The sequence below is a fragment of the Mustela erminea genome, chromosome 5, assembly GCF_009829155.1.
Source record: "Mustela erminea isolate mMusErm1 chromosome 5, mMusErm1.Pri, whole genome shotgun sequence".
In the NCBI taxonomy this organism is placed as follows: Eukaryota; Metazoa; Chordata; class Mammalia; order Carnivora; family Mustelidae; genus Mustela; species Mustela erminea.
In genome coordinates, this window is record NC_045618.1 from 112,016,729 (window position 1) to 112,041,832 (window position 25,104).

Below are 25,104 nucleotides of genomic sequence, written 5' to 3' on the forward strand. Positions count from 1 at the left end.
GAGCTCTCTGCTCAGTGGGGAGCCTGCTTCCCCCTCTCCTTCTGCCTGCCTCTCTGCCTACTTGTCATCTGTCAAATAAATAAATAAAAATCTTTAAAAAACGAAACAAAACAAAAACCAACATAGCTTAAGTGAAAAAAAAAAATACACAAAACCTTCAGGGTCTACCTTTGCCTACTAAATTAAGTTGAAATTCCTCAGGTGGCATCCCAGACCCCATTTTATAAATGGCTTAAGTTGTCTTTTTGACCACTTTTATTGTCTTCCTAATATTCAGGCCAGATCCCCCACCTGGCTCGCACCTGAATACCTACACTGCACAATACAATAGCCTGTGTCTCCTGCAGCTGTTTAAACTGAAAGCAGTTCAAATTAAATAAAATTTGAAATTCAGCTCCTCGGCCACATTAGCACATTTCACATGCTCACTAGCCACACGTGACTGGTGTCTGCCTGCTGAATAACACAGGTCCATTTCCATCACTGCGGGACGTTCTTCTGGACAGCCCTGGTCTCAGCCTTTTTGTCGCTGTTCTTCTGGCTGCTGTCTCCTCCTCTCCTCACCATCTCTACCCGTGAACATTTTCTCCTTCTGCCGCCCACCTCGTGTTCCACCTCTTGTACACAGCCTTTCCTGATCATTCCTTTCTGCATGAGATGCCTCCACCCCTTCCCTTTAGAGCCTTGGTAGTATTTGACCTGTGTGTCCTTTATGGCCCCTGCCCATTTGTTTCTCACATTGTAGCCACTCATGTCTCTAACGCACTTACAGCACTGAACTGGGAGAGTCTTTGAGGTAAAGACTGCACGAATGATCGTACTCTGGGCATAATCCAGAGGGAGTTCAGTCCATCGTTTTTGAGCTGATCCCCTAGAAAGGAGAATTTTTTTTTTTAAAAGGTTTTATTTATTTATATGACAGACAGAGATCACAAGTAGGCAGAGAAGCAGGCGGGGGGGGGGGGGAGGAATGCAGGCTCCCCGCTGAGCAGAGAGCCTGATGTGGGGCTCGATCCCAGGACCCTAGGATCATGACCTGAGCCGAAGGCAGAGGAGCTAGAGAGTATTATGCTAAGTGAAATAAGTCAGACAGAGAAAGACAAATACTACATGATTTCAGTTATATGCTTTAACCCAGTGAGCCACCCAGGCGCCCCAAGAATGGTTCTTTTTTAATTCGTGGAATTAGTAAGCAGAGGGACTGTCTGGCCACCCCGTTCTTTTTTCCTTCCTCCCACAATCACAGGCCTCTGCGGTGAGACCCAGCCAAGAAGCACAGCCCCGGTCCTTGGCCTTGCCCGTGCAGGTGGCCATGGGCGGCACATTCCATCTTACAGCCAGAATTGCTGATCTCAGTGCCAAGGAGACCAACTGGCTGCGGAATACAAATAGGGTCCTCCGGCCAGGGCAATGGGTCAGCACGTAGGAGGTGGAATTTCGGGGAGGGAGTCATAGACGCACAGCTGGGGAACAGGCAGGGTACACGCTACCCGCCTCGGAGAAGTGACCCCAGAAGAAATGACTGGAAGGACAGAGGCTAAACAGCTCAGGGAAGTGGTGAGTGCGGCTCAGGGTGAAATTGCTCACAGGGTGGGAAGCTGCAAGGTGTCTGTTCGCAGTTAGACCCTGGAGGAGCTTTCTGGATGGTTTGTTGTCGCCTGGCCATGTGTGTCCATTGTGGCTTTTCACTTTGCCCAAAGTCACCTACCATGAAAGAGAGGAACTCACCCACAGCGTTGGCCAGCACATTTTCAGACACTTTAGGGACATTCAGGTGCTGGCCTCTTGTGTCTGGTTTAGCTGCCCTTGGGAACTAAAGAAGATGCTGCTTATCCACTGGTTAACCACGGGGAGTGCAGCGTCCTGAAGCTGAGAGTGTGTGCATGTGCACACGTGTGTTCTCTAGTGGGCAGGAAGCAGGAGCGTAAGACTAGGTTTTCAAGCTCTTTGTCTTTCCAGGCTGATTTTGCAGAGAGAGAAGCACTTCCATTATCTGAAAAGAGGGCTTCGACAGCTGACAGACGCCTACGAGGTAAGCTCGCTGCCCAGGAGCTCAGTTGAATGGTCAGGCAGACAGTCCTTTTTCCTATTGGAAGGTGGAACACTCATGGGCCTGGCCTGCTGTGGAATCGCTCTTTGTACCCCATGGCTGTGGCAGGAGCCAGGTATGCGGGAGCCCAGACCCGCAGAGCCGGGGACTCCCCCTCCTGAAAGGGCAGAACTAGCTCTCTAGCCGTGTCTTCCCCTAGGAGGGACAGAGCACCCTGGGTGGGGTGGGGCTTTCTTCCTCCATTAGATCATGGTGAGGGGTTCACGTACTTTTCCTGGCCACCGCTTGTCAGCTGCCTAGAAGGCAGTTACTTTCCATCCCTAATCCTTTGCCCTATAAGCGGATCTAATCCTGTGCTGGTCAGAGGATCAGTATATAAATCCCAGTGAGGACTTCACAGTTGAACACTATAAAAATGCCCATGCTTAGAGTGCATTTTGAATCACATTCCTCGGAGCCCTGGGGTTCCCCAGAGGGGCCTCAGGGGAGCGCAATGGTGGTGGAGGAGGGGGGAGGGTGTTGGGAAGGTGGCAGACAGGATGAATGTGAGCAGGAGGGCTCCAGTCTTCCTGCCTCACTTTATACACAGCAGCCCTGCTTCTAATTTGCTTTTTTATTTGGGGGAGTCTGCATTTGATTATTTACAACAGGGATTGGCCAGCGGAAACGCCTGTAGATCTAAGCAGGTAGTATAAATGAGAGAAATGGGCAGGTGGGAGGGAGACTGAGGCACACCTGGGCACTGAGCTTTCCCTCTGTTCCTGCCAGGTGCTGCTATCCAGGAATGCAGACCCACGCTCGCCAGATCTGTCTTCCTCTCTCTTTTCAAATTAAGCCAGACATCCAGATTTCTCTGTGAATCTCCTAATGCCTACATGTTGCAACTAATTCTAATTAAAAAAACAGAATGCTACAAAGAACAAGCAGAACATGTCTATGGGCTAGACTTGGCCTCGGGGTCAAAATTTTCAATCCTTAATGCAGGGCCCCATGTGGTTAGGCTGTAGTGAGTCTGATATGGTTAATACCATACCAGCCAATAGCTGGACAACAGGCTGAAAGCTTACCATGCCTCCTCTCACCAACTTATCTCACCTACTACATGAGATCGGTCAGTCACAGGGTTAAGGCATTTGCTCAGAAGCACATAGCTCTAAGAGGAGGAGCTGGGACTCCAACCCAGGCAGGCAGGATCCACACCCAGTGCTCCTCGGGTGGTAGCCTGGCCACAGCTAGGGACAGTCAGTGCATTTGTGAAGAGGGCAGCTTGGGCCAGTGGAAAGAGCACTGGAGTGGGAGTCCAGAAACCTGGCTTCTTATCTCAGCTCTGACATTTGATGTCTTTGTCATCTGGAAAAAAGTTAATCTCTCTGGATTACATTTATAAACTTTTAATCTGGAAAATGGGAGCAGTAAGATTACCCGCCTGCCTGCCTTGAATGCTCGCTCCGTGTTTATGGGTTGAATTCCGATCCCAAGCAGCTCACGTGTCACCTCAGGAAGCCTTTCCCAGCCCCTGAGGCAGAATTAGGCTCTTCCTGTGCTCCCTCCACATGGCTCCTGCCCAGGACAGTGCGTATCGTCATTCAGGTACATGCACACCTGTGTTATATGCCATCTTGTTCCAGAAAGCCCTAAGGTAACTCGTGCTTAAATGCATCTGTCTAGAGTCCTCTTCTCTGCAGATGAACACACATTCTGTTCCCAAGCATCGCAAGAGTAGGAACTACATTTTGTTCATTTTTGTGTCCCTGTAGCTGATAAAATGCTCGGCACACACAATGAGGTACCAAATAGTTGTTGAATCAGTGAATGAGTTAATCCAGCAAATGGCTCTCTGAGAGCCTGGATCTCCTTGGGTCTACACTGAGAAAACAGCATCACTTAGCTTCCTAGCATGTGGGTGCTGCTCTGCTGAGCCTTCGTTGGGTGCCTCTCAGGGGAGGACCCCGTGGCCTCAAGGTAAATGTCTTTGTCTCATTGTCCTTTTTGCACATATGGTCACTTCAGCTGCTGACTGGGGCCCAAAGCAAAGCGTCCTTCATTCACTTCTTGTTCATAGGGTGCCCTCCTCCCCCTTCCAGGCTGCCGGGGTGAGACAGATGCTGCCTTGTCAGCAGTGTCTTGGAATGATTCTGAATACGGGGTGTGTTTTCTCCCCTGTGCCTTTTGCAGTGTCTGGATGCCAGCCGCCCATGGCTCTGCTATTGGATCCTGCACAGCTTGGAACTGCTGGATGAACCCATCCCCCAGATGGTGGCCACAGAGTGAGTCTGGCTTCCGGGAATCTGGGCTGTTCTTTGAAAATTCACTTTTGAGTTGGGGGTTCTTTTTGTTTTGTTTCTGTTCTACTGATTTTGAATGAAAAACTCATCATGCTGCATAGCATACCCTTGCCCTCCCCTTGACCCCAGAAACTTCCTGAAACTCCTCCACTTTAGAAGCCTATTGTGAGCTCGTGGGTAGAACAAGACTTTGAACTCCCAAGAGAAGGATTCTGGTTTCTTCTGTGGCCTTTTCTTTTGACTCTTGCTCTGGTCTTTGAGAAAATTCTTCATCTTCAGTTCTGAAAGACGTGATTTTGCCAGAAAGAACAGTATGAATTCGAGTAGCTTCTGTGGGGAAGCATGTGCCAGCCCCATGAACAAAAATGGCTTTGCCTTCCATAAACACCTCCATAGGCGTCCCGCTCACCAGGGCCTGGGGGACAGTGTAGCTCTCGATGGTATTAGATGTGTTACACTCTTGGGGTGCCAATGCCTTGACCCACAATTTTCTTAAACTTCTGATTTATGAACAGAGATCTAAGCAACTGAGATTGTCCCCAAACTGCTGATGCAGGAGGTGTTCTGGGAATGACTGTGGCACCTCGTCCTTAGAAGCTCATCACAGTTTAGATTTTAAAGCAGAACCTTGTCCTCACTGCAGTCTTTGGGATACCTGGGATGGGGAAGGGCAGCCAGGGATTGGATCTGATGCCCCTGTTCTCACTGAGAGAGAGAGAGAGAGCACCTTCCCTTGTTGACATCTGGAGTTCTTCTGCTCCCCTGGTGCTCCTGAGGGAGAGGAGTCCAGGTGGGAAGTCCCATGAGCCAGGGTCGTTTGCTTGCAGCCCATAGTACCGGCCACATGAGGATGCGTGGAGGCTAGCCTGGGCCCCGCGCTGGTCACTGCCTGGTCACCGTGCCCCTGCCTGGGTCACGCTGTCAGGTCAGAAGAACAGAACCACACATTGTCTCATTCATTCTGTCTTCACAATGACCTCTCATTCTTGCCTTCCTGGGCAGGGTGTCTTGTGATGACTGTGGATGGGGAAGATAATAAAGAATTAGGCAATTAACCCTTGTGATGTGTACGATGCTTTCTGAGGGAGAGGAAAAATATGCATTGTCCTCATCACGATGCTGCCACAAGCCTCATTGCTTCTAGCTCTGGAAGTAGAATTGGACCCAGTTTCTGAAATACCAGGAATTTAATTGTCAAAGGCTCATGTGTTTTTGAAATACCAGTGGGGGGTTGTGGAGTGTTTGGGAAGTTTCTCCCCCACACATACACAATCAGGAGGTACAGCAGGGGAATGGGAGAGTTGTACACGAGAGAAGAAAAAAAGAAATGGAGGATTCTGGGGCAGGCAAGAACAGGTGTGTGAGGGAGGAGGTTGTAATTCCTGACTGGGAAGATCGCAGATCAGACTTGGGTCAGCATCGATTCTGAGTGTGTTCTATAGGTTGTAGACTTGCTGTCGTATAGGTAAGGCTTTGCCAAGGAAGGAAGTGTCAGAGTAGCTTTCCAGGCAGCGTCAGATAAGAAGAGAGGACCCCCTTCTAGGGTCTTTCATAGTGAATGACTGGACACAGCCCCAGTATCCACTGTAGGGATGTGTTAAAGTACATTTGAAGCTTAAGTAAAATATGGTGCAGAATGTACAGTGAAATACTGTGCAGCCATTGAAAAATTGACGTCAACAGATGTTAACTAGACTTGCTGTGATCGTTTTGCAATATGTACAGATACCGAATCACTGTTGTACACTTGAAATTAATAAGATGCTATATATCCATTATACTTTAGTAAAAATGTATGCATGTAAATTGCACATTTGTTTACAAAAATGTTATATGGACTCTCTGCTCAGCGGGTGTCTGCTTCTCCATCTCCCTCTGCTGCTCCTTCTGCTTATGCTTTCTCTCTCTGTCTCAAATAAATAAATAAAATCTTTAAAATGCTTACATTTATGTAGAAAGATGGTCACGATTTAAGTGAAAAAAGGTAGTTAAAAGGATTCAACTTCTGTAGATTAAAAAATAGCTTGTTATGTGCATAGAGAAAACCAGAAGGTATACACACCTGGTTGTAGTTATTTCTGGATGGTGGGGTTATGTGCATATTTTAAAATGTTATTTATTTTATTGTTTTGTAGTTAAAAGGATGCTTTTGTACTAAAAAGCTAGTTCTAATTTCAAGAACCGCGTGATAGTGAATGAGAATTTCTGCTGCCCAGCTGCCTTAGAATCTTTATTTGGGGTTCTTCTGAGCATTGATTTAACAGACTTTTAAAGAATTATTTCGACTTTCCAATAATGAATTTTATTTTGTGCTTGGCAGATAGTTAATTCTAGGGGCAGATAATATCTGTCATCAAAGAGCTTAGCTTTGACAAATAAGGAAATAAACTACTTTTAGTAAGATACAGAGAAATCTTAATGATGTCTGTAAAAATAATGGGGATTTTTAAAAGACAATCTGATATAGGATATTACTTTTTTGTTCATTTTGCACAGAGAAAAGAAATGCTTTGAAAATGTGGTCACATTTCTGTCTCCTTCTTCATACAGGTATTAGATGCAGAGTTTAGGTCTGGAGTATTATTTTCCTGCCCTTTTCTTTCCCCACTCTGCCACCTAGTGCAGACAGGCAGACAGACAGACAGACAGACAGACACACACACACACACACACACACACACACACACACACACACTTCTCTTTCCTATTTTGTTCAGTGTCATTCTTCTATGTGTTTAGGGAACTGAATGGCAAGCTGAGTGCCCTCTAGTGGACAAAATCGCTTTTTCAGCTGCTTTGACTGCCTAATGAAGCCAGGAAGGGCCAGGTTTTTCCTGCTGGCCTCAGACCTTTTAAAGGACAGTGTGTATGTTCACAGGTAGGAATTTAGCTTGCCACTTTTGAGAGACCGTATCCACAAATTTGCTTGTGTTTACCTGAAATAACTTAATATCTTGGAGCTAAACTAAATACATTTGTTTTTAGTGATTTTAGCAGGGAAGGTAATGAGGATCCCATGCTTTGTTACTGAAAACTAAAGTGAAATCACAGGGAGATGGCTGCACTGTCAAAGTTAGGTTTTTAGCTCCTATAAGATCTAAAAATCGTCTTGAACTTGATTCTTTTAGGACTTCTCTGCTTATGAAGTTTTTTCAAATACTAAATTTCAGTTTTCATGTGTCAGTAGTGTTCTACTGTTTCCCTTTCAAAAGGCTATTATTAGTAGCTGATCCTCTGAATATCTCTTTAAATATTTTTCCTTTTAATTTTAAAATATAATTTGTCTGTTTCCTTACCTTTCTATGAAGATACCTCATCTCGTCCTTTGTGTTCTGAGCCTTTTTTGGCCAGGAGCTGCTGGGGGCTAGTGGGTTGAGGTCAAGGGTACTGCCAGTGGGACAGTTCCCACAATGTACAGCTAGACAGTCCAAAATGTCAGTAGTGCCAAGGTGGAGAAGCCTTGTTCTAAAGTGACCCACTTCAGCCTTGACCATAGTTCCAGAGCAGCAGCGTCCAGAGGATGGCTGTGCTTGGGGAGGTCAGACGACGTGTCAGACTCTCCAGGCAGCACCGGCCTCCTGGGGTCAGTGCAGAGCCCACCTACCTTTGACCTGTTCACTGCCAGACTCTGCTCAGGAAGGACTTTTCCTCTTTCTTGTGCTAAGCTCAAGTTGTTTTATGGTATGAAATTCGAAAAGACTTCATCCTAGAGGAAGCTCGATGTCCAGGCATCCATCTTGTATTGGCCTCGCCTCCCAAGCCATCCTGCTCAAGGATGACTGTTGCTACTTCCAAAGTTATCATCTTTGTAACTTCTCTGTCCACGGTGACCCGTTCTGGTGCTGAAGGTTTTCTTAAATCTGACTTAAATTCTGGTGCTGTGGATTAGTGTTGGTGTTCATTACTTTACCAGAAAGTTTGTACAATTACCCTTTGTACGCTTGAGGTATTTTGCTGGGTAGCTTCTTCTTGGTGTTTGCCTGTCATATTAAGCCTTTTAACGTTTTTGGTATTTAGCCATTTTTACAGCTCTAACCTGAACCTCCTTTGAGTTGGCAAATGGAGGCTGGAACCAAATATAGTTGTGGCCAGCACTGTGTTTGTTTATTTATTTATTTTCAAGATTTTATTTATTTATTTGAGAGAGTGAGTGGGAGAGAAAGAGCACGAGAGGGATGGAGGGGCAGGGGGTGAGAGAGAAGCAGGTTCCCTACTGAGCAGGGAGCCCAATGTGGGGCTCAATCTCAGGACCCTGGGATCATGACCTGAGCTGAAGGTGCCACTTAATTGACTGAGTCACCTAGGCGCCCCCAGTATTGCATTTATGATGCTCTTAAGAAGTATTCTCATTTGTGTTCACAACTCACAGGCCTTAACCTCTGGTCCTTTTTCTCCTGTATCCCAGTCCTTTCCCATAGTATATTGATATGGTTTACTCATCCCCCACTCCTGCCATCCCTAAGTATATTATCTTGTCCCTATTTCATTTGTTTTATTCTTATATGCTGCCGATTTATTTTATATTATTCTGGACTTTAATTCTCACCTTGGAGGTGTTTCTCTGGTCCTTTGGAATTATCTGCTTGTTTTAGAGTACTTCCTCCAAGTTGGTGACAGTGATGCCCAGAATCAACCACTTTAGGTCAGTCTTCAACCATCTCCTTAAAGTCCAAGTAAACCCCTTATGAGGCTGACGATTAATCATTGATACTTCTGCTTTGAATTGATCTCCTTATAGGTTTCACAGACTTTTTCACAGTTGAATGATAGAGTGTTGATGTTCAGTAGAACTTTCTACAGTAATGGAGATGTTCCCTATTTTGTGGGAGCCACTTGGGACGTGTAGCTATTGAACAGTTGCAGCGTGGCTTCTGTGACCAAGGAGCTTAAGTTTAAATTAATTTAATGAATTTAGTTTAAAATTTAAATAGCCTCATGTGGCTAGTCGCGACCTATTGGACAGCACAGATCTTTGCTACCCAAAATGTGGTTCCCAAGCAGTGGCATGGCCGTCACCTGGAGTTTGCTGAAAGGGCAGACTCAAGCCCATCTAGCTTTTTGGAGTCAGAGCTGCATTTTTTTAAAATTATTTTTTAATTTATTTTTACTTTTTTTTTTATTATGTTCAGTTAGCCAACATATAGTACATCATTAGTTTTTGATGTAGTGTTCAACGATTCATTAGTTGCGTATAACACCCAGTGCTCATCACCACATGTGCCCTCCTTGATGCCTCTCACCCAGTTACGGCATCCCTCCACCCCCTCCCTTCTGTAACCCTCAGGTTAGTTCCTGGAGTCCAGAGTCCCCTGGTTTGTCTCCCGCTCTAAGCTCCTTTCCCACAGGACTGTTAAACTAAACTCCAGTGCCAGCGGAAAACAATGTAGGGAGCTCCAGGTGTTCCCCCACAGCTCACTTCTACTTCAGGCTAAATTTTACATTTCCTTTTTAGTATCTTTTCTTATTTATTTATTTATTTTTTAAGCTGTGCTCCCATTTCAGATGGATTCATTTTTCCCAACCTATGGTTTTAAGTCACTTCTTAAATTTTACTTTCTTTTGCACATACATGTTTTATAGCCTTATACCCCACCCTAGCCCATTTTTCACTTTAATCAGAGCTGCATTTTTTTTTTTTTTAAAGAGTTTGTTTATTTATTTGACAGACAGAGATCGTAAGTAGGCAGAGAGGCAGGCAGAGAGTGGGGAAAGCTCTCTGCTGAGCAGGGAGCCCGATGCGGGGCTCAATCCCAGGACCCTGAGATCATGACGTGAGCTGAAGGCACAGGCTTAACCCACTGAGCCACCCGGGCGCCCCCAGTCAGAGCTGCATTTTAACAAGGTTCTCGGGTAGTTTCTGTGTGCACTCAAGTTTCACAGGCAATGTACTTGGCTGTACATTGGAGCCACACGGGAATTAAAAAATATATATATGGCCACTTGGGTCCCATCCTCAGTGATTCTGATTTCATTGGTATTAGTGTGGCCCGGGCATTGGGTTTTTCAAAAACATCCCCCAAGTGATTTTTGATTGCTCAGCTAAGACTTGTGGTTCTCAAATTTGGGTGTAGTCACATCATCTGGGAATTTGGTAAAAATATGAAGGCCCAGGCTTATTTCTCATATCTCTGTTATCTCTACTCGCTCTCCAATGTTTGTGAGATACATTTGTTGGGTTTGAAAATCCCTCATCTTAAAGATAGTCCCTCACTCTGTGGGTAATTGTCACGTTAGCTAGAATGAAACGCCTCGCTGACGTGAAAGCAAACTGGTCTCCTTGCCCTTTTAGTCACAGGACTAAAGGAGCGATGCATGAAAACTTGTTCTTCAGAAAGTCTGCCACTCTTGGTATATGCACTGCGTTTCCTGCTTGTGGTTTTTCTGTTTTGTTTTTAACTAGGTGGTGGATTTCTGCTCTCTCAGATAAGTTTTTCCTCCCCCTTTCTAAAGATAGAAGTCTCATTCACACTTTGGTTTTCAGAGCTGCTAAGAACTCTGCTAATGACGACTGGTAACTTCGTGGTCAGTTTGCCAGTTCCTTACCCTATGGGTTGGAAAGCCTCTGGAGCAGAATGTTCTGTAATATGGAAGCGTCTGAGAGTCCAGAAAAGCCCAGCCCTGCTCCCCAGTGAAGCCCCATGGCCAGTCAGATGCTGCATATCAGCTGAGGGAGGTTGGCATGGAGGGATGATTTAAAGGTGTCTGGTACATTCAGATCCCGGCTCACCAGACATGAGGCTACAGGGTCAGGGGTGTTGGATTTGGCACGATTCTATCTCGGGAGTTGGGAAAGAGAATGGATGACTAGGTGTCTCTTTTTCTTTTCATGTTTTTTAAAAAAAAAATGTGCTGTTAAGCTTTATATCAACTAAAACCTTTTGGTTTTGTGATACAGAAAAGTCTTTGTATGCCAGTCCAGCCAGCTTTTGTCAGGACATTAATTTATTAGCTATTTGTTTCCAGGAAATAGGATATGAATTAATGAAGGTTTGGAAAATATGTTAGGAACAAACTCATTTTCCCATTGAAAATTAATCACTGTTACAAATATGCCACAGTACTGTCTTCCTTCTCTGATGATCAGCTCAACGTCAATTCTCGTGTTTCGTGAAGTCAAATCAGAGGTTCAGATAGAAGGGAGTGTGTATAGAAGGGAATGTGTATTTTTTTTTCTTTTAACCTGTGAAGACTTCAGAGCTCCAGTAGCGAGTGAGCAGAATTTTCTTTTGCTGTCCCTGCGAGATAATGGAAGGTCTGAAATCAAAAGTCATCAGATACGATGTGGAAAAGCAGTAATGAGCTTGTGCCCTAGAGATGAGTTAGACTCTCTGTGGTCTCTCTGGCAGCAGTAGATAAGAAAGAATGAGACCAAAGAGTCTGGGGGAAGAAGGCTGCCTGAGCACTAGGACAGAGATTTGCAGCTTATTCTCTGAAATGCGGACTTGTCCGAATAAGGAGCCTATGGTCCATGCTGAGTTGTGGGGAAAGAGCTCAATAACCAGGACTTTCCGGGGCACTCCCTTCCCAGTGAATTTCAGAGGACCTGGGATAAGTAGGGGCTCTCTCGGTTTGACCTCAGACAAGAATGTAACTTCTGGGCAGCCCAGTGCCATGCTTGGAGGTAAACCCTTAAAACAATTTCCCTTGGTGGGGGACTTGGAGCCTCTCTGGATTAGTGTAACAAATTCTCCAAAAGTGTACAGGCTGGGATGCCTTTGTGTGATATGAGTCAGCAGTGCTGAAGTTTGCCACAACTGAGGTGAGCGTGCTAGAAGTCCATGCTCCTTTTGTTCTCCTAACCATGAAGGCAGACTCCACTAGAAGCTTCTTTCTTGGTGGTGGTAGAAATAAAAGTCAGAAGCTCCTGGGACTTAGGTGACAATGGAGTGAGAAGACATCTCTTTAAATATCCTGGGTGGGCCTAGGTGGTGGTCCCGGAGTGGGTTGGTTAGCATGGAGAGAGGTTGGGTGCCATCACAGTTTTGACAAAATTCGATTTAGGGACCTCAGAGGCAAGGAGAAAGGGCTGGCAACACAGATGCAGCATGGCAGACTGAGGGAAAAGTCTGGGAAAGATTTGGTCAAGAAGCATGAGACTTATCCCCAGTTCGGTGAAAGGCTGGTAGTCTCTGCCGGGTCTTTTGCTCCTTGCTTCACAGCTAGATGAGTCCTTAAATGCAAAACTCAGAAAGAAAGGCATTCAAAATAGCAGGGGAAAGAGGCCCTTTTCAGAGGTTAATTATATTCAGTATATGTTCAGTAGTTGAGAGGAGAGGTTTTGGTTTTATTTTTCCCCCTTTGAGGGAAAGTGATGGACTGTGGTGGAACTTATTTTGAAATGAATGCTCTCTGACTTTGGTTTTCCATTTGGCTGTGTACCTAGCGTATGTCAGTTCCTGGAGCTGTGTCAAAGTCCAGAAGGTGGCTTTGGGGGGGGCCCTGGCCAGTACCCACATCTTGCACCCACGTATGCCGCCGTCAACGCACTCTGCATCATCGGCACCGAGGAGGCCTATGACGTCATTAACAGGTATGGCCAGAGCCAGGGTGTGGGACACCAGAGGGGCCCCCCTGCTGATACTGCACTGATCATTGCTGTCTCTTGCCTCTCGGCTGCTTGTTCCTCAGGGAGAAGCTTCTTCAGTATTTATACTCGTTGAAGCAGCCCGACGGCTCTTTTCTCATGCACGTTGGAGGTGAGGTGGATGTGAGGTGAGTGGGGTTTTTCTCGGGCTGCTGCACCCGTAGATTCCAGAGCTCATCTGCCATTGGAGATGCCAACCCCAAGGAACACCATGGAAAAAATTATGCTGCTTTGTCTCACAGAATGACCCGTGGAATGACATGTCAGGGACACAGTTCATAATCATGGCAAATGTGAGACCTATATCCTCAGGTGTTGCTCTCCCTTGATTCCTCTGTAAATGTCAAAATATAAGTAAGACAGGAACAAAATCAAATGCTTTTCAGAATCAAAAATTTATTTGATTGGTAGAAAATGACATAGCATAATATATAATAACTGTATGGCGTAATATAATCTTTCATCTCACTGGGATAGGAAGGGAGAAGAAGCCCAGTAGGGACCTCGTAAATATTTTCTGTATGGATTTGAAGAAATCGTGAGCATGTCTATCACCTGTTTGAAAATTGCTCTGGGAGGTTCAAACACCCTTGGGGGCTAGTAGAGTTGAGGGAAATAGAATTTCAGTTACTGATTAGAACCAGTTGACTCAAAATTATTATTTTACTCTGGAGTAATCTAATGTACCTCGCAAGTAGCTCACTCATCTGACAGGAGATTACTAAAGACATATGGGGAGTTCACTCAGTCATTTCTCAAAGGTGGTGGATCATTGAGACTTTATACCAAATTCTTACTATTTAGTCAGAGAAATACTTTTTTTTTATTACTATTTTTTTTAACTTTCTATAGCAAAGCCATCTTATTGCCTCATTTGTAAATGTGTTTAGCTTCTATACAAGTTGATTCATTTTCTGGCTTAACTGTTGTTGAAAGTAAAGGGGGAGGAAAACATGTGTCATGAATCTACTCGAACCAAAAATCTGTCCTCCCCTGGAAAAACAATTTCTTACAACACTTCCAACACCAAATGTCTGTTTGTTTTTTTTTTCTCATGTTAAATTCTGACATCGACTAACCAGATTTAGCTCAGATTCAACAGGTTAAGGGCTCCGACCCAGAAGATCACCCCCACTTCAGATGCTAGTCCCAAGTTACGTGTCCCCATGTTACCCACACTTCTGTCTGACTTGGCTACAAATCAGGTTCCCATGACCCCTCTTCGGTTTAATAATTTGGTAGGGACGGCTCCCAGAACTCACTGATTGATTACAAAGGATATTATAAAGGATGCAAATGAACAGCGAGATGAGGAGGTGTATTGAGCGAGGTCTGGAAGGGTCTGGAGTGTAGGAATTTCTGTCCCCGTGAAGCTGGAGTATGCCACCCTCCCAGCAGTCACCTGGCTGTGTTCACCACCCTGGAGCTCCCCAAATTCCATCATTTAGGGTTTTTATGGAAGTTCTGTTATGCACGCATGATTGGTGAAATCGTTGGCCATTGGTGATTAACTTGATCCGCAGCCCTTCTCCTCAGGGGAGCGGGGCTGAAGCTGCCAACCCTCTAGTCGTGGGTCAGTTTCTGTGGCAAGCGGCCCATCCTCCTGGAGTCACCTCATTAGCATAACGCAGGTTTGCTTCACCAGGGCTTGTTTTGAATCACTAGAGACTCTCCTGTCACCCCTGTCACTCAGGAGCGCTGTGCCAGCAATCTGGGAGAAGACCAAACCTATATTTCTACTGTATCAAGAAGGGACCGGGAACAGGGAGGTTATACAAGGCAAATAAGTGGGTCAGTTTTGCGAGGTTACTTTCCTTTCGGGGACAGCAGGGTTCTATCAGGCAGGTGACCTAACCAGCGCTCACCAGGTGCTTCCTGATGAACTGGTTTAAGACTTCATTTCTGGAGAGCCGAAACTGTGATTAAGTTTCAGTTTGGTGATGTGGGGCTTAGCATAAGTGACTCCATCTGGGACTGTGGTTGTGTGTTTAACCCTGTCAACACCAACAAAGCCAATATGACTAATGAGGAAAAGCAGTATTGTGTTGACTCTTCTTAAGGTAGAGGTTAAAAATTGTCCCCCCAGCCCTGACACCACATTTTCATTTCTGTTCTACAGCTCGTCCGACTGAATATGCACGATCTCAAAATTTAGCTTTTTCTTTTTTTTTTAAAGATTTTATTTATTCATTTGACAGAGAGAGACAGTGAGAGAGGGAACACAAGCCAGGGGAAGTGTAAAAGGGAGAAGCAGGCTTCCCACTGAGCCGGGAGTCTAACACGGGGCTGGATCCCAGGACCCTGGGATCATGACCCAAACCGAAGGCAGAGGCCTAATGACTGAGCCACCCAGGCGCCCTAAAATTTAGCTTTTTAAAACTTCTGACATTACGAGGTGAAGTCAGATTGCTTTGCATTGTATCAGATGTGATACAATGTGATTTTCAGATGTGATTATTCTCCAGCTTACTAGTTGCAGCGTAGGTTTTTTTCTGTGTTCATATTTATATCTGCTAGACAAATGCTAGCAAACTTCTCCAGGAAAAACGATCTGTTCCATCCAAGAGCCCTGCAGCTGTATCTCACCTGTACGGAAGCTCCTCTGCTAATGTGCTCCCTTTCAGCCATGCTTCTGGTTTGCATAGGATCAGAGAGGTGAACGCTTCCTTGCTTTGCGTTCTCGTATCCCAGTTTCATCATTTCTTTTCTTTTTTTTTTTTTAAAGATTATTTATTTATTTATTTGATAGAGACATCACAAGTAGGCAGAGAGGCAGGCAGGGGGAGGGGGGAAGCAGGCTCCCCACCGAGCAGAGAACCTGATGCGGGACTCGATCCCAGGACCCTGAGATCATGACCTGAGCCAAAGGCAGAGGCCTAACCCACTGAGCCATCCAGGCGCCCCTAACATTTCTTGCTTGGTATTTAATTGTCCTTTGCCTGAAAGTGTCCACCAGGACTCCAGAGTGCGCGTTGAGTGGGTTTGACCAGCAGTGATGGGTGGAGATTGGGGGAGGGCACATTTGGGCATCTGGAGGCTAGCAGTCCTCATTTTGGGTTAGACACAATGGCCTCGTGATCTTTCCTGTCTGTCATGATTCTTGATAGTCTCTAGGATGAGTTAATTCGGGGCTTTATGGCATAGGTGTGCTGCCAGGGACCAAACCTCGGTGAACCCCTAGCACCTGCCACCCTTTCTCAGTTCTCAGAAAGGAGCAGTTATTTACTACTGACCTCATCTAGGTTGGAGAACCTAGAGTGTTCTGTGAGGGTAGGGGGCAGGCAGAGACCCACATTCATGGAACTTGAGGTGACAGGGCCTAGAGCGGGCTCGAGAAAGCAGTTTCGTGTGGCTGAAGTGGAGAGGGCCTCGTGGGCAGTAGCAGTGAAGCTGGAAGTACAGGCTGGGAACAGACCGAGGGGTCCTGAAGTAGGAGTTTAAGAGCAGTGGGAAGTCACTGACCAATTTTAAGTAGAGAGTGATAGGATGTGGTCTGTATTTTATTAGAACTTTCCCAGTTGCAGTGAGTGGATTGCAGTGTTTTAGTAAAAGTCCTCTGGGTTCAGGGCTGGAAGGAAGAAGACCAGGCAGGAGCTCGATCCTGGGAACGGTGCCTTGGATTCGGAGGACAGTAGAGAGGACGGGGAGTAGTGAACAAATTGGAGAGAAGCGATGACTGGATAGAAGGAGAGGAAGAAACTGCACGAAAGGGGTGGGTTTTGTTGGCTCCCCGTTTCCGTGTGCGATCTAGGACTGGCGGCACCTGGCATCACGTCTTAGTTCTTCCATCTGCGAGAAGCAAACGACGTGGTTGGCTGCCTCCCTATCTCAGAGGTTATGTGAAGGTTCAAGAGCAAATACTGTGGAGCCCCTTTGAGAGGCTCCAAACCTGAAAGAAGTGAGATCAGACCTCTGAGGTTAGCTTCTGGTGGGTGATAATGTTTGGCACGCAGGACTCTCGCATGCTTCTGCTGGCTGCTGGAGTAACTCAGCCCCTTCCGTGCCGGGGCCAGCGTGAGCCAGCCGATGCAAAGGCTGGTGTAGTATCATAAGCTTGCAGCTTCTGCACAGATGTCTTCGGGAAACCTCCTAAGTTTGGCTTAGTAGCTATGTCCATATAGAACGATATGGAACCTAGGCCCTCCTCTTTCCTCCCTTTTATATTCCTCAGGAGCCCTTAGCAAGGATCTGTAAGCAGAATTAGAACAAACTGTCTTCATCGTAAAATGGAGCTGAGATGCTGGATATTTGAAAAGGGCATAGAAGGAAAGAAAACACAGTTTGTAGATATATTTCGTAATAGAGAGAGAAGCTGAAATGAAATGTGTCCTGAGAAGAATGAGGGCCGGCAGGATGGAATGGGAAGACTTATTCCAAATCCAGTCGGATAACATTAAAAAAAAAAAAAAATGTTCTCTTTCTTTTTAATTTAAAAGTGTGTGTGCATGTGTGTGTCTGCGCGCGTGCGTGCGTCCACGTACTGGTGGGGTGCTTGAAATCAAAGTTCCTTTCTCCCTCTGAAGGCCCAAGGGAAGTATCCGAGTGGACTCCTCTATTCCTGTCCCTCTCGTCTGGACTACGCAGCCGTTAGGGTCTGGTGCCCTGCTTTGGAGTGTCTGTTGCAGAAAGAATATACAGTTAACCTTTAATGTGTCCATTCCATATACAGAAGTTCTGGATCTGAAACATTACTGACATCAAATGAATGAGTGTATCAGAAATAGCCGAATGAATGACACTGTGGAAGTTTGGGAACCATGATAGGTCTTTGAAAGAAGAGCTAAATTCACTTTGGACACGAATTGATCTGGCTGTTATTTCCTCTGATGTAGATTTGACCATGTGGAGGTAGGGAGACTAGAATGTCATGTTCTTTCACTGAAGCCATGCTGTGAGCAACTCTATCCAAATAGAATGTCAGACCTCTCAGTTGGAGACCCAGGAGGACTGACCAAGGGCCAAGAGTGAGGACAGGAGGTGATTACAGCTTACCAGGCAGAGACCAGTCTGCCTGAGTTCAGTGAACCCTATTTTAGCTCTTCCTTAAAGCTTAACACTCTCCCCTTCTGTTTCTGTCCTTCCAGAAGCGCGTACTGTGCTGCCTCCGTAGCTTCTCTGACCAACATCATCACTCCAGACCTCTTTGAGGGCACGGCCGAATGGATAGCAAGGTGAGAGATGCTGGGATTTGTCCTGGCCTCTTAGAAAGCAGGTGGTCAAGACTTTGAAAATAAAGAAAATGATAAAGGAATGGAAGTGACTCTAAAATTACAAGAGACGGATTGGGGCTGTAGCATGGTGCCTTTCAGAAATGCTCCACAAGTTTTCTTTTTTTCCCCAGACTTTCTTCAGTGTTGTGGTATTGTGTAGATGGGCAAGGATCAAAACCTTGTGCAAACAGTACTCGTGGGCATCTAAATGGATTTAACCAGTTTGGAGAGCAAATTGGTAATACCTTAAAGATGCCGTTGCTAATGACCCCGTAATCCCACACTTACAGAAGCTCACACACGTGCGCGAAAGAGACCAACATGCGACTTGTTTGTGATAGCAAAACCCAGAAACAGGCTAAATGTTCATAAGCACGGGAGGGAGAAGCAAGCCGTGGTGTAGTCACATTGCAATATAAGATAGCAGTTGGAATGAATGAACCAGAGCTGCGTGTATCAAGACGGATAAATCCTCAGAAACAACCCTGAGTTAAAGTAAAGGATGTTAAAACATGCAGATTAGCACACTTGCTTAAAATTTGAAAACATGCACAATAATTCTGTATTTATAGGAAGAATGACCTGTGGTAATATAAAAATATATAAATATAAAAAAATATATAATATAAAAATACAAAAACAAATTCAGGATGATGATTACTTCTCAGGGAGAGCAGAGGAAATGAAATCAGGAGATGTTTACCCATCTCCACGGGGAACTTCAACTGTATCTGTAATGGTTCATTTCTTTAAAATAAAAGAGAGACCGAAGTGTATATGACTCCGTTAAAGCTAGGTGTGACATACATGTATGTTCTATATATTATTTGCTATACTCCTAGACATTTCAAGTATCTCATGATTAAAAAAAAGAAAAAAAAAGGTATAGTAGATGCCTATGTATTAATATGGAATGTTATCCAAGCTGTATTATTTTGTTTTTTATGTTTTTATTCTTACCAAAGTAGTACCTGTCATACGGAAATATAATTTACAGGTATATCAGATGGTAAACTATGGTCATATTTACTTTCCTAGATAATTTTTATTTTCCTGGAATTAGTCATTTCCTCTTTTTAAAAATGCATACGTCATGAATTTATTCCCAGATTTTCTGCCAGAGCTATAAAATCACTCTCATTACAGTCAAACACTTTAGGTAATGTATCAGTTCTCATGTGTGTGTGTGTGTGTGTGTGTGTGTGTGTATTTTGAGTTCTCCTTCCTGGAGCCCTGTGCCCTCCTGCTTCAGTCTGGACAGATTGCTCTCAGCCTGCTGCCCAGCAGGTATCCAGAAGCTTCCTTTCAGCATGAAATTCACTTCACTTGTCTCCTTTGTTGAAGGCCTTGTCCTCCTTTTTCTTGGCTACTTACACATTTTTATGAACCACATACTCCAGTAGATCCCAAAAGAGAGCACTTAGGAGATGAATTTTTAAGATTGTGCATAATGGTTATTTTAGTCTCACACTTGATTGAGATTTTATTTGGTTAGAGATTTCTAAATTGGAAACTGTATAAATTGTATTTCTTCAGAACTTTTTTTTTTTAGCATTCCTCCATTATCTTCTGGCTTCCAGTATCATTGTGGAAAAGGCTAACAATAATAATAACCAACATTTACTGAAGACCTGGCATGTAATACTCAATGGTGTAAGGTAACCATAGTTTAGAGATTAAGAATATAGGCTTTTGAGCTAACTTGCGTGGGTTTGGTTCTTTATTATACTTCCTCTTTTCAGTTAAGATTTCCCATCTTTTTATTCATTACAAGTATATATTTTTTTCCATTTCCCTGAGGTAAACATATAGTTAATAAGTGTCTGCTTTAAAATTCTTGTCTGGTAATTTCAACATCTGGGTATCTTAGAGTTGGGATGTTCCATTTTCCTGATTCTGCATATGTCAGGTAATTTTTGGATTGTATCTTAGACATTGTGGTCTTGTATCGTAGAGGCTGGATTCTGTTAGATTGCTCTAAAGACTGTTGATGGCTTTGTTTTAGCAGCATTCAACTTGGTTAGACCCAAAGTACAGATTGTTACACATGCACCGGGAAGCGGGCTTGGCTCTTTGGTCAGTTCTTGGGTCAGAATCTGCTTTCAGTTTGCCTGATGTGTGTGTGATCTGGAGTCAGGTAGACATTTAAACATGGAATTTGGAGTTTTCCTTCTTTAGCTCTCCTCTTTCTGGTGTTCCTCCACCGTTTCCGTCAGCCTGGTTCTTCTTACCAGGAAAATGGTGGGCTTTCTGTTTGTTTCAGCTGCCCTCCACTGGCCCCTCTGACCTGCCGCTGCCACTACTGGGTGACCGCAGCCATCTCAGGGCAAACTGGGAAGAAAAAAAATAGGGTCGGGGAGGGAAGAGACTGCCTGCCTGCTGTTTTCTGCTCCAACTTTAAAATCCCCACCCAAATCTGCCTGTCTTTTTTCAGTCCACTGAGCCCTTGGGAAAAGTTGTTTCTGTGTATTTTGTCCAGAGTATATAACTAGTATTTGCAGGATTGGATCGTTAGGCACTCACTAGATGCGGAACTCTGACTACCTGGGTTTGAATCCCAGTTTTGTCATTTAGTAGCTTCGGACAAATCATTTCACTTCTCTATGCCATAGGTTCCTTGTATATAAAATGGTGGGATATTGACTTTGATATTAAGCTGAAATGCAAGGAGTTTAAGTAGCCAAAAACTGTTATGGTAACCCCTGCCTCCCAATGCCATTGTAGTCCCAATCCATTGTGTGTGTGTGTGTGTGTGTGTGTGTGTGCACATGCACGTGTGTTTAGAGAGCACAAGCAGGGGGGCGCAGCAGGCAGAGGGAAAAGAAGAAGCAGACTCCTTGCTGAGCAGGGAGCCTGGTGCAGGACTCCATCCCAGGACCCTGGGATCTCGACCTGAGCCGAAAGCAGATGCTTATGTTTTGTTTCTCTTTTTCTCTGTCCCACCATATCTCCCTCTCTAGAAGTTTCTGGAAATCTTTATTCTTGCTGTTTAGAAACTTGATGCTGATGAACCATGATACGGATTTTTAAAAAAATTTTTCTTTTGGCACTCAGCAGGTATATTCAGTCTGGAATGGCATGTACTTTAGTTCTAAGAATCTTTATTTTATTATTTCTTTGATAATTTCTTTCCCTCTGTTTTCTGTGTTTGTTCTTTTTATAACCTCCCATACATAGGGTTGGTCTTCTGATTTTTTGGATTATTTTGCCTACTTTTTAACTCTTAATCTTTCTTATTGTACTTTCTGAGAGATTCCCTTCTGTTGAGGTTTTATTTCTGCAATTCTATTTTAAATTTTCCAGAGCTTATTTTATTCTCATTTCTAAAAGAAATACTTTTTTATGTACTCTCCTGTTCTTGTTTCAGGCATGTTTTATTCTTGCGGTATTTTTATCTCATATACTATTTTATCCAAAACGTTTCCTTCTGCTCCCTGTGTCATTTCTGCAGCTTAGTTTTGTGTGTCTGTTCCTCTCTCTCTCTCTCTCTCTCTCGTATTAGAAACTGCAGAAATGCCTGGTGTTCAGATTTAGGAGCCGAGTGCTAAAAAGCTGGCAGAGAGCTGCGTGTGCCAGCATTCAGCCTTTCACCCCAATGGGCTTTGTCCCTTGAGCTTATCAGTTTCCATTGTGGAGCGTCTTCCAGATTCCTGGTTGGGGTAGGAAGTTGGCAGCCGGCTTTGTGAAATACTAGGAGGAAACGGGGTGGGGGCTGTTTGTGTTCAGATTATAGATTCTCACGCACTCCCCTGCTCAGTGTGGTGCCTCCCTCCTGTTCTCTGTGCTGGATATCCTGGAGTTCAGACCCTCTTGATTAAACCCCCGAAACCTTCTGTCCTCACCTGCTGGGCACCGGGGGATCTAACTGATTCTTACATACATTTGCAAACAATTAACTTGTTTCCCTCTCATGCGGCTTCTGGAGGGCTAGGGGTCCTGCGTCTCCAGTTCCTGGTCCTTCTGCTGGAGCACATCACCCTGCTTTGTGTTGCCTCCTGCCCACCGGGCTGGTGTAGGGTTCTCTAATCTGTTAGGTCTGTTACTTCTTATCTCTCTCCTTTCCTGGCTTTCAAAATTTTGTTATCTGCTGTGTGTATATCTTCTCCTATGCTCTTTACCCTTGGAGTTTATCCCTTTTTAAATTCCTTTCCTTTTCTTTTACTGGGCTCTTGTGCTCAATCTCTTAGGTTTGGCTAGAAGACACTCCCAAAGAATTTTACTCAACTTACTAATTTACAATGATTAAAATTGCTTCCATGCATATAAAAGGGAGGAAAAGTGGAATGTAGATCATGTGTGTTTGCACTTCTGTGTTTGTGTGTGTGTGTGTGTGTGTGTGTGTGTGTGTGTAGAGAGAGAGAGAGAGAGGGAAAGAGGCAGAGGTGCAGAAACTGACAGTGGTCACTGCTGGTGAGAGGGTCTGGGGGCTAGCTAGGGTGGGCAGGAGGTTTACTTCTCATTACTTATTCTTTAACAGAATTTTTTCTTTTAATTTAAAAAAAATTGTTTGAAAGCTAAATTAAGAAAATGAAAATTGCTAAGAGTTCCCCAGATGTTCCTCACTCAGGACACTCTTCATACTTGAGCTATTCCTCCCATCCCTGTGGCCAAATGTGAGAAAGGACACTCGCCTCTTGGGGGTGGGGTGGCAGGGTCCTGGGACAGAGGGGCTGAGGGGTCTGTGCAGGGAACGGTAGCCTTTTTTTGTCTTAGCGCTCTGCACTGTGATGTCCCTGGGCCCGGGGACTGCTCTGAACACGGCCTGTGAGTTCCTGAGAGGCCAGGCCTCTAAGGAGAGGTGCCTGGAAGATGGGCAGGATTATTGCTTCTTTCTTCTTTCGTCTGGAAGTCCTGCCAAGTTTTGGAGTAAGCGCTCCTCCCCCTGTGCACCTGTTCTCCAGCTGGTACTGGGAGGCAGACACACCTGCAGAGTACGAGCTTGTGTTCATTCTTGGAGATCACTGGAAGTAAAGTCCTGCCCTGTTACAGGAAAATATGCTAAAAAGAAAATTTCTTTATTTCACAGATAAAACATTTATTATAGGCAAGCAAAAAGAAGAACATCCAGACTGCTTGGAATCTACCACCAATCACTCTGTTGGTGTATATCTTTTTAGAATTCCAGAAAAATTATACTGTACATTATCACTTTATAACTTTTTTCATGTGATATATTTGGAACATCTTTAAATGTACTTCATAGCATCATTTTAAATGAGTGGTTTTCTTTTGTACAGTGTGCTGTAATTTCTATAACCAGTCCCTTACTGTTGAGCTCTTGAGTTGTTTCTGATATTTCACTGTTATGAATGGGAATATGGTAAACATTCTTCTAATCTGCTCTTTGAATACATTTTCTCTTATTTTGTAGGATTAATTCCTAGAAATGACTCCATATTGCTGGTACAAAGATCAGGCACGTTTTATGACTGGAGAATACATTATTAATATATTATAACCCCCTAATAATAACTATGATAATAAATGGCTAATTTGAATATGTAGAAAGTTGTCATTTAAAAATAAGTTTATTTTGATAAGTAATAAAGGTATTGATATCATTATAGAAATTTTTTTAAAATACAGAAAAGAGGAAAAATACCAGAAATAGATAAAACATTTAATACTAGTTGTCACACTGACTATATGATTTTATAACCTTTTCCCTAAAAGTAAAGATTTGAGATACTATGTTTTTTACATAAATAGACTATTTCTGAGTTTCCCTGATTTTTTGTTTGTTTGTTTGTTTGTTTGTTTGTTTTTTTAAGGGAGAGGCATTTGCAGGAGTTAATTAGCTGGCATCTTTCCATTCACAGCTGTGGCAGTTCACGCGGTGACCTAAAGCAAACTATTCTCTGCCGTCCAGGGCGGTTCCACACTTGTGCCCCGCACTAGAGCTGGACACTCGTTGGTTGACACCGACCACTCAGCCTGCTCTTCTCAATCTCCCCTTAGGTGTCAGAATTGGGAAGGTGGAATTGGTGGGGTGCCAGGGATGGAAGCCCATGGCGGCTACACTTTCTGTGGCCTGGCTGCCCTGGTCATCCTCAAGAAGGAACGTTCCTTGAATTTGAAGAGCTTATTGGTAAGTGTCTGTTGACCCCTCTTCCTCTGGGGCCCCAGGGCCCCCCGTGATGTGACTGCTCAAACCCACAGGCTTTGGGACTGTTTGGCTGTGGGAAAGGCTGAGAGTTCCTGCCCGGAGCCCACGGACTAAATGTCCTATAATGAAGCTTTTCAATGCAGTTGTTGGGGGCTCAGCACTGTTCCAAGAAAGTGGGAGGGGTGAACGTCTCCTTGGTCTTGGCTCCTTTTTTCCTGCCTTTCCATCTTCCTGCTCTGAGGTGTGTTAGGCCAACTCCATAGCCTTCGTGAGTCCGTCACACATCTGGCATGAGCCAGAGTACCTTCCTCATACTCCCAAGGCTGTAGCTTCAGTTTCTTAAATTTAGATGACATCACGTGTCTTAGGAAGAATTTCCTAAGAGAAAACGTCATGAGAAGGGCTCTCAGGCCTTTGGAGGCCAAGCTTTTGTTACGGACCGCAATATATGAACATTTAGTAACTACATTTATTTATTTATTTTCATTATTATTATTATTATTATTAGCAACATATAATGTATTATTTGTTTCAGGGGTACAGTCTGTGATTCGTCAGACTTGCATAATACACAGCACTCACCCCAACTAGTAACTATGTGAGCAGGTAGCCCAAGCATGTATGTCTGGACTCTGAGTTCCTGACAGATATTAAGAGTGAATTCAGAAAGCGGTTAGCTTCAGGGAGTCACCAGATTGTATTGACATTATCACCCGAAGCCTAGAGTACAAACATACAAACACCCAGTGCCACCATCTTCTGGGAAGCATTTATTCCCGACCATGACCTCAGAGCAGACCAGCTGCAACTGACATTCATCTCCTCTTCCCAAGTTCAAATGTCAGCCTCTCATCGTAGGAACTGTTGTG

General features: G+C 44.4%; 1 protein-coding gene across 1 annotated transcript in view; it reads left to right on the plus strand.

The window, feature by feature from the left end:
* The window catches only part of FNTB (farnesyltransferase, CAAX box, beta), a 65,336-nt gene that overhangs the window by 25,533 nt on the left and 14,699 nt on the right, over positions 1–25,104 (plus strand). Inside the window, exons 3-8 of the mRNA XM_032344505.1 lie at positions 1,960–2,032; positions 4,226–4,317; positions 12,719–12,865; positions 12,964–13,047; positions 18,004–18,090; positions 24,088–24,217. Of these exons, the coding sequence (XP_032200396.1) occupies positions 1,960–2,032; positions 4,226–4,317; positions 12,719–12,865; positions 12,964–13,047; positions 18,004–18,090; positions 24,088–24,217 (613 nt within the window). The remainder of the gene's footprint in view (positions 1–1,959; positions 2,033–4,225; positions 4,318–12,718; positions 12,866–12,963; positions 13,048–18,003; positions 18,091–24,087; positions 24,218–25,104) is intronic.